Raw genomic sequence first — 13,905 nt, forward strand, 5'->3', positions numbered from 1 at the left:
CCCTATTGCATAGAGAACACTGACACGTTATCTCCCCACACCACCGCCGTCGCCGACCCCGACCTTGCCGCATCAACGCTGTCGGCCGCCATGGCATGGAGACCGTGCACGGTGCCACGAGCAGCAACCGGTCCCGTGCAGCTCATTCCCCTGATACAAAGACTCCAAACAACTTGTTAGTTGGTTATGCCGACGCAGGGTACCTCTCTGACCCTCATAAGGCTTGTTCTCAAACCGGTTATGTGTTTACCATTGGGAATACGACGATATCTTGGAGATCCACGAAGTAAACTCTTGTTGCTACTTCCTCGAATCACCCGGAGATCATCGCTCTTCATGAAGCAGTTAAAGAATGTGTTTGGCTACGATCACTCGTTCGTCATATTCGTGATTCTTGTGGATTAGTCTCTACAACTGATCAACCTAAGTGCATTTATGAAGATAATGTTGCTTGCATAGAGCAGACAAAGTTAGGTTTCATCAAGGGAGACAACACTAAGTATATTTCGCCCAAGTTCTTCTACAACGTTCAACAATAGAAGTTCTTGAACGTACAGATCAATCAAGTGAGTTCAGAATCCAATGTTGCGGATTTGTTCACCAAGTCTTTGCCTAAATCTACTTTTGTGAAACATGTGAAGAGCATCGGCATGCGTCGTTTATCAGAACTTTAGAGTTTGGTAGACTTTAGGGGGAGTCTACATCACATGTTAATATCTTTTAAGTAGTTGGTGCATTGTGCTCCTTTTCCCTTCGATCAAGTTTTTGTTTTACTCAAGAGGTTTTTGTTTTACTTGACAAGGTTTTTACCGAGGTAACGTTGTGCGCCATGCAACCTAGGCATGCGACACAAGGGGGAGTGTTCTGAGAGAATTACTATTTTACCCTTGTGTGTGTCTTAGCCTAATAGGTTTCCTGTTAGGAGATAGATTAATATCTCCGTAGTAGATTATGACTTGGAATCCTACGAGATTGTAGTTTTGTAATGCCTATATATATATGCCTCCATATCATTCAATAATATATAATGTTTCATCGTGCATCAAGAGATTATTAGTTGGATTGTACAAAATTTTGTTTATTACCCATGTCTTCTGATTTTTTTTTGTTAAAATAATAGGATATTTTAGTCCAATCCATCTTTAAGAAAAATTATTATATGTATTCAGTACACAGTCTACATGGCGTACCCCTTTAATGTTATCGATATATTTTTTATTGTATTTATTTCTGATTATTTAGTTATATTTAAATAATATTTTTAAATTTTACCGCGTTAATGTTTATTACACCATGAAGTAATATAATTAATTGAGTACATCATATAACAGTATTACGTGGTGTTACGAGTACACAGAATAACTACTTAATCTTTAATTCCTGGTTTTGTCTTTGAACTTATGCAACTTGTAATATAAGGAGTCTAAAACGCAAAAAGTTCTACAATAATCAAGATGGTGTCCGGGAGAATCAATCTTGATCGCCGTAGCCAAAACATAAATCCTTTTCCAATTTAAAAACTGTGATTCGTTGTGTACATCTTAGTTGTATCGAAGGATTGAATCATCTAGTAATCTGAATTTCTTAGTAGTAGAGTAATTAGTAACTACCATCAAGAATATCTACCTTCTAACACTGACGACGTCAGTTCCTTCTTCACTGTACAAGCGACAACATCCAGAATATCTCTCTTTCCACGCATCCGGCCCCCAAACAAAAATGAAGCCAATGAACTTATTAGACGACCAAAACGAAAAAAAGAAGAAGAACAGAGACAGAAGTCTCAGAACTCCATGGAAGAAGAGCTTCACCAAGCAGCCCTCAAAGGCTCCGTACCAGCTCTCCTCCATCTCCTCAAACAACACCCTCACATCCTCCAAGACACCTCATCTCTCTCCGACACCCCCTTACACATCGCCGCCATTCTCGGCCACTCCGCCTTCGCCGCCGAGTTACTCGCTCGCTGCCCCGAACTCGCCTCCCGGCTCAACCCCCGTGGCTCCTCCCCGCTCCACCTGGCCTCAGCAAAAGGGTGTTTGGAGATAGTCAAAAGTATTGTCCGGGTCAACGCTGATCTGAGCTTGGTGTGGGATCGTGATGGGTCGAGTCCTCTGCATCTTGGGGTGATCAAGGGCCGGGTCGGGGTGGTGGCTGAGCTGGCCCGGGTTAGACCGGAGGCGGCTCGGGTGTTGACTCAGGGAGGGGAGAGTGGGTACCACTTGTGTGTGAAGCATCATAGGTTTGAGGTGTTGAAGGTTTTGGTGGGGTGTGTTGGGAAAGATGATGACTTTGTGAATTATAGGGATGGGGATGGTAACACTGTTCTGCATGTGGCTGTGGCCAAGAAACAATTGGAGGTATGTGTGTTCTTAATTTATGTTTGCAAAGTTTTATGTCGTGTAAGAGAATGGGAGTTGATGTAAAATTGTTAAGAGTTTTGGATGTTTCAGCTTAAACTGGTTTAGGCTAGGAATGAAACAAAGGTTTGGCCTTTCAGGTGTTGATTGCTAACTGCTAAGAAAGTTGAAGCCTTACATTTGTGGATTGATTGGTTGTTAGCTAAAGCTTTAGTTCAGTTCAGTTCAGTTCATGAATCCATTTCACCATTTGATGTAAATTTGGGTGTTGAAGATAAAAGTTGAAAACCTTTTTATACTGACAAAATGACAAGGCAGTAGAAACAAGACATAGCCTCTGCCCTGCTCTTATACACATTGTATAAACCAGACATTGTTATTAGCTATCAAAATAACTGGTTTTGCGTCACTCATTTTGAATATACTAATGTTATATTCTTGAATGCGCTACCATTTTTCATAGAGTTTTCTCGTCTTTGTGCTTCTCTGGTTATGATTGTTGGCATGAACATTATGTTCCTTTTTCGACTGGTAAGAAAGGGATATGATATTCGAGAGCTATACTATTTTAGTATGTTTGTCTAATGAACAATGTGTGAAACTAATTGCAGGTGGTAAATTACGTGCTGGATAATACAAAGATTGAAGTAAATGCCCAAAATTCAAATGGTTTCACTGCATTGGATGTCTTATCGCATAGTACTAGAGATTTACGAGACTTGGAAATCAAAGAATCCCTTCAATTCGCTGGAGCCCCAAAAATCATGAAGAAGACACCGACTGCTATGTTTGATCAAGATCAAGATACAGTGCAAGTTTCCTCCACATCGCAGCCACTGATGTCAAAGAGGAAGAGTTTAAGGCAACTAGTATTTAAGCCAAAGCAGAAAGAAGTTGATTGGTTGGGTAGGAAACGAAGTTCATTAATGGTTGTGGCATCACTGATTGCTACAGTGGCTTTTCAGTCTGCAATAAACCCACCAGGCGGTGTTTGGCAGTCAGACTATCTTGAAGACAGCAATGGCAACCCTGTGGATAATCCACACCATGCAGGCCAGTCAGTGATGGCTGATACACAACCAAAGCTGTATGGACTTTTCATGATTTCCAATACACTTGCTTTCCTTTCATCACTGAGCATAATTCTACTACTTGTGAGTGGACTGCCTATGAAACGGCGTAGATGGTTGTGGGTTCAGATGGTGATCATGTGGCTTGCAATCACAGCGCTAACTGCTACATATTTTATCGGACTGATATTTATGACACCAGGACAGCAGAGGGGGGGCTATCTGTATCATGTGACCCAAGTCTCTGTGCTTGTATGGCTGGCACTGATGGGGCTCGTGTTTATCGGTAATGTTCTCCGAGCAATAGTATGGCTACTAAGAAAGTTTGGATGCATGAAGCAGAAACCTGAAGATGATACGCTTTATGAAGAATATGACATTGATGACCTTTAACCACAGAGATAAAGCTACGATGCCTGAGTCTAGAAATGCTGGTTGTTGTGTTTCAATGCAGGTATCATCTCCAAATTCGGGCATCCTATTCTCATTTTCCCCGAGAAAAATCAGTTTTGGAAGATGTTGAAGGCATTTGAAAGGCGTCTATTGCAATTGTTTTTCTTGAACATAGTTGCTTTTAGTGTGTTTATATACATCCCTCTTGGAAATCATGTGTGAGAATCTTATAGCAGCTGGGTCGCTGCGAACTCTGAAGTTTTGAGTGTGTAAAGTTTGTTCATAGCGCATTTGGCAGGGAAGATCGAGTGGAAATTGGTATTGAACGTATACTTGCTCTACAAATAAGTTTTTTGTCCCCATTCACATTGAAATGATTGAATGTTATCGGGTGCTGTTCACAGTTTTGGTATCTTAATATCTCAGAGGCAATGGCTGAATGTGGCCACAGTTTCGTTACATGCAGCAGTCATATCATCTGCGTTTGATCGGATATTCACATTCGCCGGTACAACTGTGAAAGAGACTTCATTGGTCAAGTTGAAGTTCAGTGTTTAACCTTCCATCAGTATTGTCTTCGTCACCATTCTGATGAGGATAGCCTGATAGGACCCAAAATCGAAGGAAGAGAGCCGCAGCCATGTGTGGTGTCCAATCTCCCAGTGCACAACCACGTAGCAATCAACAAGTACAAAATTCACCGAACACTTAAACGTTTCGGCTGAGCTTAAATATTAATTAACCTCAGTACCTCACAGCTTCTGCCACAGTAACCGACCGACCGATCTCTCTTTCTCTCAAGTTTAATCTTCTTCAAGCTTGTCACGATTTTATTACGTATACTTAGAATTTGGAATGCTCCTGCGACTTATAGTTGCTTGTGTGTCGTTCTAAGAATAGCGACAGCAGTCGAAATACGAGCTAAGCTGCTAGCATGCGTCACCCGAGTTCCTCTGTTACAAATGTTGAGCATGCAGATAACACAAAGTAAAGCTTGTCGATGCAAGCACCAACATCTCTTCAAATTTATCCACTCACATCCACTGAAACCCTATATAAACCATCTCATCACAACTCACGTCCAAAACGTCAGGGTTAGAAACCAAATAGCAAAATCAGAGCTCATCCATAATCCTTCACACATTTCAGCCACGTTTTAGCTTTGTTAGCTAGTTTGTAAAACATGGACCTGATGACCCCCCTGAGGAATATGGGCGTCGACACCAACCTGATGGACGCCCTCCACGACCTTTTGGACATCTCCGACGAGAACAACCAGTCTAGCCACCAGGCGCCGTCTCGCCAATACTTCCGGGAAGCCAAGGCCATGTCAACTACTCCAGCGGACGCGAAGGAGACTCCGAATGCCTTCATCTTTGTGATCGACGTTCCGGGGCTGAAGCCGGACCAGATCAAAGTTCAGCTGGAAGATGAAAACGTCTTGGTGGTGAGTGGCGAGAGGAAGAGGGAGAAGGAGAGGGACCAGGGAGTGAAGTACCTGAGGATGGAGAGGAGGCTCGGCAAGTATCTCAAGAAGTTTGTGCTGCCGGAAAATGCTGAAACAGACAAGATCAGTGCCGAGTGTCAGGATGGGGTCTTGACTGTGGTGGTGGATAAAAAACCGCCACCGGAGCCGAAGAAGCGCAAGACAATTGAGGTGAGGGTTGTCAGCACCCAAGAAGGTCAAGGTGGCCAGTTGGGCCAAGAAGGTCAAAGTGCAGATTAAGGAGGTCTAGGTGGTTTCCAAGGCGGCGAGGGCGGCGGACAGAAACCGTAAGGCCAGCAGGGCAATAGCCCCTAGATTACATTTTGCAAGGAAGGTCTGCGGGTTTTGCACTGTTCGTAACATCGTATGCCTTGGTTGTATCTCGGTCATTTTGCGTTCATTTTTGGCTTTTTGGTTTCAAGTCTATCCTTTCCTATCCATATAAGGAATAAGAAAGAAACATGTAAAAAAGCTAGGTCGATCTCTAGTCTTAGTCCTGTGTTTCGCTGTATAAACATCCTTCATATACTTTAGTATGAATCTAGCCTTATATGCAAGTGTGTAATCTTATTTGTAAGTAACTTGTGAAAAGAAGCCATGTATCCTTATTAGTTATTTGTAACCTTCGTGTGTACATTGAAGTGTCACCAAGAAATGATCCGATAGTGTTTGCTTAATATGAATCCCTGAAAACAATATATTGGCGGTGGTTGGTGGCTGGTGGCGGAGGTAGGGCTTTTAGCTTCCACCTACAGGCCAAGTTGGTGATTTCTTGTCATGAGCCCAAATCAAATGTATTGGGCCGTTCATCTTCTAACCCGGTCCAGTTACTCTATTCTCCAACTTCCCGTAGCTTCTCGACGGTAATGGAAGATTGGAACTTTGGAAGAAGTAAAGACGAAACTACTAGAACATCCTCTTTCCTCCTTCCACGTGTATCCAGAACTTTCCATAAGCCCCTATACCGCCATGAACACCACCGCACTCCACCCTATAAAACCCCACAGCCACTGCTCCCACTCATCAACACAGAAAATTCAAAATCCCAAAGCACCCAAATCTAGAAGAAGCTTTCGAAATCAAACATTCCCGCATCCACCAAGAGAAGAATGGACTTCAGAATCATGGGTCTGGACGCTCCGATCATCACTGCCCTGCAGCACCTGGCGGAACTCCCGGAGGAGACCGAGAAGTCGACATTCAATGCTCCGACCAGGACATACGTCCGTGACGCCAAGGCCATGGCTTCCACTCCGGCAGACGTGAAGGAGTACCCGAATTCCTATGTGTTCGTGATCGACATGCCGGGGCTCAAGTCGGGGGACATCAAGGTGCAGGTGGAGGATGACAATGTGCTTCTGATCAGCGGCGAGAGGAAGAGGGAGGATGAGAAGGAGGGGGCCAAGTATGTGAGGATGGAGAGGAGGGTTGGTAAGTTTATGAGGAAGTTTGTGCTGCCTGAGAATGCTAATGTCGAGGCCATTTCTGCTGTTTGCCAAGATGGGGTTCTGACTGTCACTGTGGAGAAGCTGCCCCCGCCTCAGCCGAAGAAGCCCAAGACCATCGAGGTCAAGATTGCCTAGGATTGTGCGCGCCATGTCAATGTGGGTTGCTTTCTGAATAATTACAGTGATGTTGGTATGAAGTGTTTGGTGCTGGTCTGTTTCTCGATATCGATTTTAGTTCTGGTGTTTTAGGTTTGTGGCTTTGTTGCTACCGTTTTCCAATCGGATATGTGTTTATGTATGGTTTTATCTATGAAGCAATGAATTAGCAGTTTCATCATCTTTTCTCCTTCTCTTAGTGTAATCCTATGAACAATTTACCACAATGAGTAACACAGAATAAGACGAGCATAGCATAAACTGGCTATGATTTGCAATCTACTTAAACAACAATTTCACATTTCCTTGTTAAATTGAAGTGGACAGTACAAGTGTTTAGAATGGAAGAGAAAACTGGTGCTGAATGAAATTAAACAAGAAATTAGAGAACAAGGTTTCTGTTTTCATCCGCAACAACTACAAGTTGGCCTATTCAACATTGCATGCGACCAAATTTTAAACAAATTGGTAGTGGGTGGTACAACAATTCTCTTCCTCGCGTGCTGTTTTCTGTGAGTGTTCTTTGCATATGTCAAATCAGGTTCCTCTGATTGATAAGATCCTTTTCTCACAAACAAAGCAATGAAGAAGCCTTCTTTGTCCTGCACGGGATCAGTTCGAAGCAAGCGTTCAGCTGCAAGGCAACAAATGCAGAAAGATTGAGAATTTGGACATCTGATTGATTTCATGGGAATTGAGAATGTGAAGCTTAAGAAGCAGTGCTTACCACCCTTGAAAACTGGAAGACCACGGCGGTGCCATTTGGGAAAGGCTGTTTCAAGTTCAAAACCATAAGACTCGGCAAGAGGTAGAACTGAATTGACTACATCTTCATTTTCAATTTGGTTGACAGAGCATGTGCTGTAAACAATTCTTTCTACTTCTGGAAAAGATAAGGCATGAACCAGAGCCTTTTTCTGAAAAGCCGCAAGCTTGTTCAGTCTTTCAGTCTCTGTGAAGTCAGCAGAGTGATCGGGAGCAGAGGAAGGAAGCAAATGATCTAATCTTGCTGAAGCTGTCCCGGAACCAGAGCAGGAAGGATCCAAAAGAATAGCGCGAACCTGCAACAATGAATGTATAGGTGAGTATCCCAATATCACAAGATCTCGCATCAAAAGCCTGTAAGTGAACAAGATTTCATGGTAGTTGCAACAAGCAATAATATTATCCCACAGATTGATCAAAACCATATGTACTAGAAGCCATGCAGATCTGAACTAAAACTCGTGTAAAAACAGACAACATATGTCTCACCTTGGAATATGCAGGATCCTCAGGGTTCAACTGTAAGAAATCTCCATGCAGAACCTTTATATCTATATTCCAGGTTAAGTCAAGTGTCTACTCAATTTTTCGTACGAAGGTGATAATAGAAGAGTATAAAAAGGACCATAAGATAGTCTGACATATGAATTCGGAATAATCTGAAAGCCTACCCTCAATGACTACTATTTCAAAAAGCAATACGAGAATGAGCAGGTAATAAATGACAAGAAGGTTTGACGGATACTAGAAGCACCCGAGAGTCTGACGGTCTCTTTTAATCTTTTAACCCTCTCTTCATTGAGCTCACATGCTATTATTTTTCCTTCACTTCCCATAAGAGCTGCTAGGTGGACAGTTTTGTTTCCTGGAGCTGAGCATGCATCAAGAACCTGCAAGAAGATACTAGTGTCAAATTCTGCAACCAAAACATAGAACAGAAACAACAATGTCAGGCAACAGGTAAGCCACAAACATAGTGAGGTAGATAGTCAACCCACCTCCCACCCTGGTTTTGGAGCAAGCGCTGCTGCAACCATAGAGCTTGCCTTTCCCTGTGACAAAATGATCAAAATAAGCTCAACTATATCAAAGATATTCGTAGACTTTTGTAGCAGTAAAGACAAAAATATTCAACATCAAAACCACAGAGATGAACAACAGCCATGATGAAATGAAGAACACTAAATATTCTTACTTGCATGAAGACACTGCCGTTGACAATTAGAGGATGGTCATGCAAGTCACTACCAGGTGGAAGAATCAACAAGTTTGAAACCAGATCATCCTTTTGAACCTATGTAACAAAGAAAATGAGAAAGAACATGATGCAAGAAAGGTTAAAAGTTTAACACATGAGATTGAATACAACACATTAATTTATCATCAGTTGGCAATGATTGACAGGATACTTCACTAGTTAAGGTCAAGCATGTCTACTTCAGCAGAATAACAAAGAAAAGTTAAAGTAGGCAACATATTAGAATTTGGGAGATAAGTCTGAAGTTGAAAGAGATGCTTGAAAGCTCATTGTTTTTTGCCTCTCCACCACAACATTTCTTTATGTACTCTAGAAAATTACATTCAAGCAAAAGGTTCAAACAAAAAAGTTAAGAAATACCTTGTATTGTTTCTGTAACTCAAGCAAGGCCGTATCGACATCGATTTTCAGAGTATTAACACGAACATACCGAGGTTTTGAAATCTCTGCAACAATAATTAGCAACAGGATCAAAATCACCAATCAACTCATATCCTAAAAGTTAAAACTTCAAACATGGTAAACCAATAAGTCTTGACAACTGGAAATTCCTAAATTTAACTAATTCATTCCACTCTAGCAGATTTATAAGTGAAAAGCACGATAAACAAGAACATGAACACCAACCAGGTGTCTGATCAAGAGCTATCAACTCTTCAACGCTCTTCACTTTTTTCTTCACTAAAAGGCGATCTAGAGCTGCCTGCAGAGCCCCTTTCCGTAGCAAGAGAAATCTCTCCGCATCACCAGTTGATGAAGTCACCTATAAAATTCATAGTTCATTTACTAACATAAGAGAAAAAAAAAAGAAAAAAAAAAGAAAGCTGCAGTGGCAAGCAAATATGAAGAAAATTAAACATTATCAACTTCTATGAACTCTCATGAATTGAACTTTAAAAGCAAATCAAGCTCAAGCTTAGCAGCATTCAATTACCTGACCAAAAAGAATATCATAGGTGACAATGTACACCAACTCATCTTGCTTCTGCAGAACCACAACTAAAATGCTGAGTAAATTTACCACTTTTAGCTAAAATAAACATCAACGGGATTGTGAATATGAATGAAACAGAACAGTACCCTCCACTTGCTATTGAGAACATCTGCAGCCTTCAACACCTGTTTGATTATCTTAAGATCTGAAAACAAATTACAATCACTTTTCTTCGCAGCAAAAACTAAATACAAAATTTCATATGAACTTGTTTCCTCTTTTAACTTACGCTTTAGGGTTTCGCAGACCACAGCAAAAGTTCCCTTCTTGTTTCTCACCGAGGGACTGTAAACTAGCGACTTGATAGAGCCCACGGAGCGGCGCCGCGAGTCGCCTTGCAGAACTTGCTTCAAAACCTTCGCCGCCTCTCTCCTGGCGAACAGCGCCGACCTCTCCATGTTTATACGGCGCCGTGTTTCCGTCGACGGCGGCGTCGCGGCTACTCTCGTGCGCGCCATCCAAGTCGCAGGAGGTGCCGAGGTTGTTTAAGGCTGCTTTTTAAACTACGTCGTTTTAGGTTTTAAATAAAACGCTGCGTTTTAATGCGCCTAAACCCTAGAGAGAGAGAGAGAGAGAGAGAGAGAGAGAGAGAGAGAAGAATAGGGCCAACTGTGAAGGAGGGCCGAGAAGAAGAGGCTGAGATGAAACGGGGGAGGAGGTCCGGCGGCGGAGGACGGCGGAGCTCGTCGGTCTTCGATTGGAGGAAGTTCCGCGCTCGTCTCGAGGCCTCGATCGAGTTGGACCACCGCTCCTTCGTCGACGAAATCGTGGACCATCTCCGCGGCGGTTACGACGACTACGCGCGGTTCAAGCGTACAGATTTCTGATAGAGTTTTTAATTTCTCTTCTTGGTATCTGCTTATCTAGAACTATCTGTCTAGAAATATCTATGACATATTTCCCTATGTTATTAATTAGGTTGTGGTAATCTATGAGTCATAATCTAGAATGTGTATCTAGTCCATATAAGAATGACCATTTACTGTAATCTATTCTCAGGTAATGAACTATTCAGCTTATTAAGCTTTGGAGGCCAGATACCCTCAAAGTGATCCCTACCTTTCTTCCCTCATATTACCCTTCTGCCCTATTAATCTTCCAACTGATAGAACTTGGTTCCATCAAGTTGGTATCAGAGCACCGACCTGGTGTATGCCCCTGACGCGAAAACAGAAAGAGCAGTTAGGCATATTTGATTTGAAGAGCTATTCAATGGCTCCAAATCAGTCCTCTGTCAATGAGAGCCAATTGGAATCAAGGATCGAGGCAAGGCTTGCTGCCCAATTTGATCAGAAGTTCGACCAGCTCAAGGCGTTCCTCCAAGAATCTATTACCCAAGCTTTTGATAGAAACCGACATGATTGAAGCTCGGGTTCCATGGCAAACAACACCAACTCAAATCAGGGAGAGCAGCGGTTTCATGGTGGAAATATGGGTCATCCACATATGAAGGTGGATTTCCCTCGGTGGGAAGGAGGAGACCCTACAGGTTGGATTTCTAGAGTTGAGAAGTATTTTCGATTCCATCGAACTCCAGATGCCATAAAGGTTGAGATAGCTTCAATTAATCTTGATGGTGAGGCCATTCAATGGTACGACTGGTTTGAATCAAGTCATGGAGTCCCTACTTGGAACGAGTTCGTCGAAGGGTTGCTTGCAAGGTTTGGACCGTCAGAGTATGAGAATGTGGACGGTGAGCTCACAAAGCTTCAACAAACAACAACCGTGGTGGAATTTCAGAGTCGATTTGAACGGTTGTCTAATAGAGCTCGTGACTGGACTGAACGCCAATTGGTGGGGACTTTCATTGAAGGACTTCGACCAGACATTCGGCGAGAGGTAAAGGCACATAAACCCTGAACTATGTCTGCTGCAATTTCTTTTGCTCAAATGCAGGAAGAGAGGCTCAATGAAGAGAATCGTCGACAGTACAAGAGTTTCCATAAGTCTAACCCTGAATATGGGGATACTTGAGTCCGAAATCCGCCAAAAAAGTTTATTGAACAAGAGTTAAAGGAGAGGACAGCCAAGGGCATATGTTGGTACTGTGATGAAAAGTGGAAGCGAGGCCATCAGTGCAAACAAAAGCGTATCCTGATGATTGAACCAGCAAGAACGGTTGAAGAAGATGAAGACTCAGAGGAGGAATGTGATGCTCAAGCAGTAAGAGACGCCAATACAGATGACGATGATCAAAGTCCCATTGATGTTCATGCCTTGGCTGGTTATGCAAATCCGCAGACCTTGCGTATTGAAGGATATATAAAGAAGCAGCTGGTGACTATACTCATTGACACAGGTAGCACTGACAATTTCCTTGACGCAAAGTTGGCTAAGCGTTTAGCATGTTCAGTAAATGAGTGCAAACCGTTCAAAGTCAAGGTTGCTGATGGACGACCGGTGGTTGGAACTGGAAAATGCCCAAATCTGGAGATCACTATGCAAGGTCAGAAAATTGCTGCTCCTTTCCTATTGTTACCATTAGATGGATATGATGTGGTCCTTGGTGTACGGTGGTTGCGGACACTTGATGATATAGTCATGAATTTTGCTAAACTTTACATGAAATTCACCCTCAATGGGAAAAAGTATTTTATTCAAGGAAAAGATGCATGTGAGGTGTCAATGGTTAGCTCTCCCCAAATGGAACGCCTTCTCGAGAAAGAGCCTGAAGTATTTTTAGCTCAGTTACGGAGCATGAGTACGCAGTCTGCAGAAACTCAATCATGGAGCATGAGTCCTCAGAACGCAGAAACTCATTCCCCCGAGTTGGAGGACCTTTTGTCAGAATTCTCAATTGTATTTGAAGCACCTAAAGGACTCCCTCCCAAGCGCACACATGATCATCGAATACCTCTGTTACCAGGGAGCAAACCTACTAATGTCGGACCATACCGCTATCCGTACATCCAGAAAACTGAAATTGAGAAGATAGTGCAGGAAATGTTGGAGGCAGGAATCGTTCGCCCGAGTGTTAGCCCGTACTCTAGTCCAGTGTTATTGGTTCGCAAAAAGGATCAGTCTTGGAGATTATGTGTGGACTACCGTGCGCTAAATAAAATTACAGTGAAAGATAAATATCTCATTCCGGTGGTGGAAGAGTTGCTGGACGAACTTGGGGGAGCTCAATACTTCTCCAAACTAGATCTTCGAGCCAGATACCATCAGATTCGGGTACATGAAGATGACATAGCAAAAACTGCATTTATGACTCATGACGGCCACTATGAGTTCCTAGTAATGCCGTTTGGTCTCACGAATGCCCCGTCCACTTTTCAGAGCCTGATGAATGATATTTTCAGGCAACATCTTCGTAAGTTCATTTTAGTATTCTTTGATGATATCCTAGTCTATAGTTCTTCATGGAATGATCATTTAAATCATCTTCGTACTGTTTTTACCCTTCTCCGTAAGCATTCCTTGTTTGTAAAGAAATCCAAATGCAGCTTTGGGTCATCGGAGGTGGAGTATCTTGGTCATATAGTATCCAAAGAAGGTGTAGCAGCGGACCCGTCAAAAATAAAAGTCATGGTGGATTGGCCGACTCCGAAGACAGTCCGTGCACTAAGGGGATTCCTTGGATTGACTGGTTATTATTGAAAATTTGTCAAAGACTACGGAAAGATCTGTGCTCCTTTAACTGTGTTGTTAAAGAAGGATTCATTCAAATGGAATTTGGAAGCTGAGAATGCCTTTGTTAAATTGAAGGCAGCAATGACTACAGTTCCAATACTTGCCTTACCAGACTTTCGTAAAGTCTTTGTGTTGGAATGTGACGCCTCCGGTGTTGGAATCGATGCTGTCCTAATGTAAGAAGGTCGTCCATTGGCTTTTACTAGCAAAGCTCTTTCTCCATTACACCAGCAAATGTCCGTTTACGACAAGGAAATGATGGCAATAGTGTATGCTGTTACCAAGTGGCGGACTTACCTTATGGGAAGACATTTTAAGATCAAAACTGACCATAAAAGCATCAAG

General features: G+C 42.6%; 4 protein-coding genes across 4 annotated transcripts; 3 read left to right on the top strand and 1 right to left on the bottom strand.

The window, feature by feature from the left end:
• Positions 1-1,746: 1,746 nt before the first annotated feature.
• Positions 1,747-4,078, top strand: LOC126783094 (ankyrin repeat-containing protein BDA1-like). Its single transcript, XM_050508493.1, has 2 exons — positions 1,747-2,357; positions 2,969-4,078. Exons 1-2 carry the CDS (start codon positions 1,794-1,796, stop codon positions 3,818-3,820), a joined length of 1,416 nt encoding a protein of 471 aa, XP_050364450.1. The 5' UTR covers positions 1,747-1,793; the 3' UTR covers positions 3,821-4,078.
• Positions 4,079-4,273: 195 nt separating this feature from the next.
• On the top strand, positions 4,274-5,546 carry LOC126784246 (17.1 kDa class II heat shock protein-like). Its single transcript, XM_050509725.1, has one exon. The coding sequence runs from the start codon at positions 5,004-5,006 to the stop codon at positions 5,544-5,546; it is 543 nt and encodes a 180-aa protein (XP_050365682.1). The 5' UTR covers positions 4,274-5,003.
• A 776-nt stretch (positions 5,547-6,322) lies between these two features.
• LOC126783104 (17.1 kDa class II heat shock protein-like) lies at positions 6,323-7,092 on the top strand. Its single transcript, XM_050508505.1, has one exon. The coding sequence runs from the start codon at positions 6,416-6,418 to the stop codon at positions 6,887-6,889; it is 474 nt and encodes a 157-aa protein (XP_050364462.1). The 5' UTR covers positions 6,323-6,415; the 3' UTR covers positions 6,890-7,092.
• Positions 7,093-7,171: 79 nt separating this feature from the next.
• Positions 7,172-10,423, bottom strand: LOC126783093 (25S rRNA (cytosine-C(5))-methyltransferase NSUN5). The gene is made up of 11 exons (XM_050508492.1): positions 10,157-10,423; positions 10,014-10,072; positions 9,868-9,918; positions 9,561-9,696; positions 9,294-9,379; positions 8,871-8,969; positions 8,674-8,727; positions 8,421-8,565; positions 8,165-8,226; positions 7,638-7,971; positions 7,172-7,544 (listed from the first exon to the last, which is right to left on the bottom strand). Exons 1-11 carry the CDS (start codon positions 10,383-10,385, stop codon positions 7,315-7,317), a joined length of 1,485 nt encoding a protein of 494 aa, XP_050364449.1. The 5' UTR covers positions 10,386-10,423; the 3' UTR covers positions 7,172-7,314.
• Positions 10,424-13,905: the final 3,482 nt, after the last annotated feature.

Source organism: Argentina anserina, chromosome 2 (genome assembly GCF_933775445.1).
Source record: "Argentina anserina chromosome 2, drPotAnse1.1, whole genome shotgun sequence".
Classification (NCBI taxonomy): domain Eukaryota; kingdom Viridiplantae; phylum Streptophyta; class Magnoliopsida; order Rosales; family Rosaceae; genus Argentina; species Argentina anserina.

Bases quoted from the DNA above. Each gene is read 5' to 3' on its own strand.
- LOC126784246 (XM_050509725.1), top strand. From the start codon at position 5,004: ATGGACCTGATGACCCCCCTGAGGAATATGGGCGTCGACACCAACCTG.
- LOC126783094 (XM_050508493.1), top strand. From the start codon at position 1,794: ATGGAAGAAGAGCTTCACCAAGCAGCCCTCAAAGGCTCCGTACCAGCT. The intron at 2,358-2,968 runs GTATGTGTGTTC...AACTAATTGCAG, and splicing joins TGGCCAAGAAACAATTGGAG to GTGGTAAATTACGTGCTGGA.
- LOC126783093 (XM_050508492.1), bottom strand. From the start codon at position 10,385: ATGGCGCGCACGAGAGTAGCCGCGACGCCGCCGTCGACGGAAACACGG. The intron at 9,919-10,013 runs GTACTGTTCTGT...GTGGTTCTGCAG, and splicing joins TTCTCAATAGCAAGTGGAGG to AAGCAAGATGAGTTGGTGTA. The intron at 9,380-9,560 runs GTTGGTGTTCAT...TTATTGTTGCAG, and splicing joins AGCTCTTGATCAGACACCTG to AGATTTCAAAACCTCGGTAT.
- LOC126783104 (XM_050508505.1), top strand. From the start codon at position 6,416: ATGGACTTCAGAATCATGGGTCTGGACGCTCCGATCATCACTGCCCTG.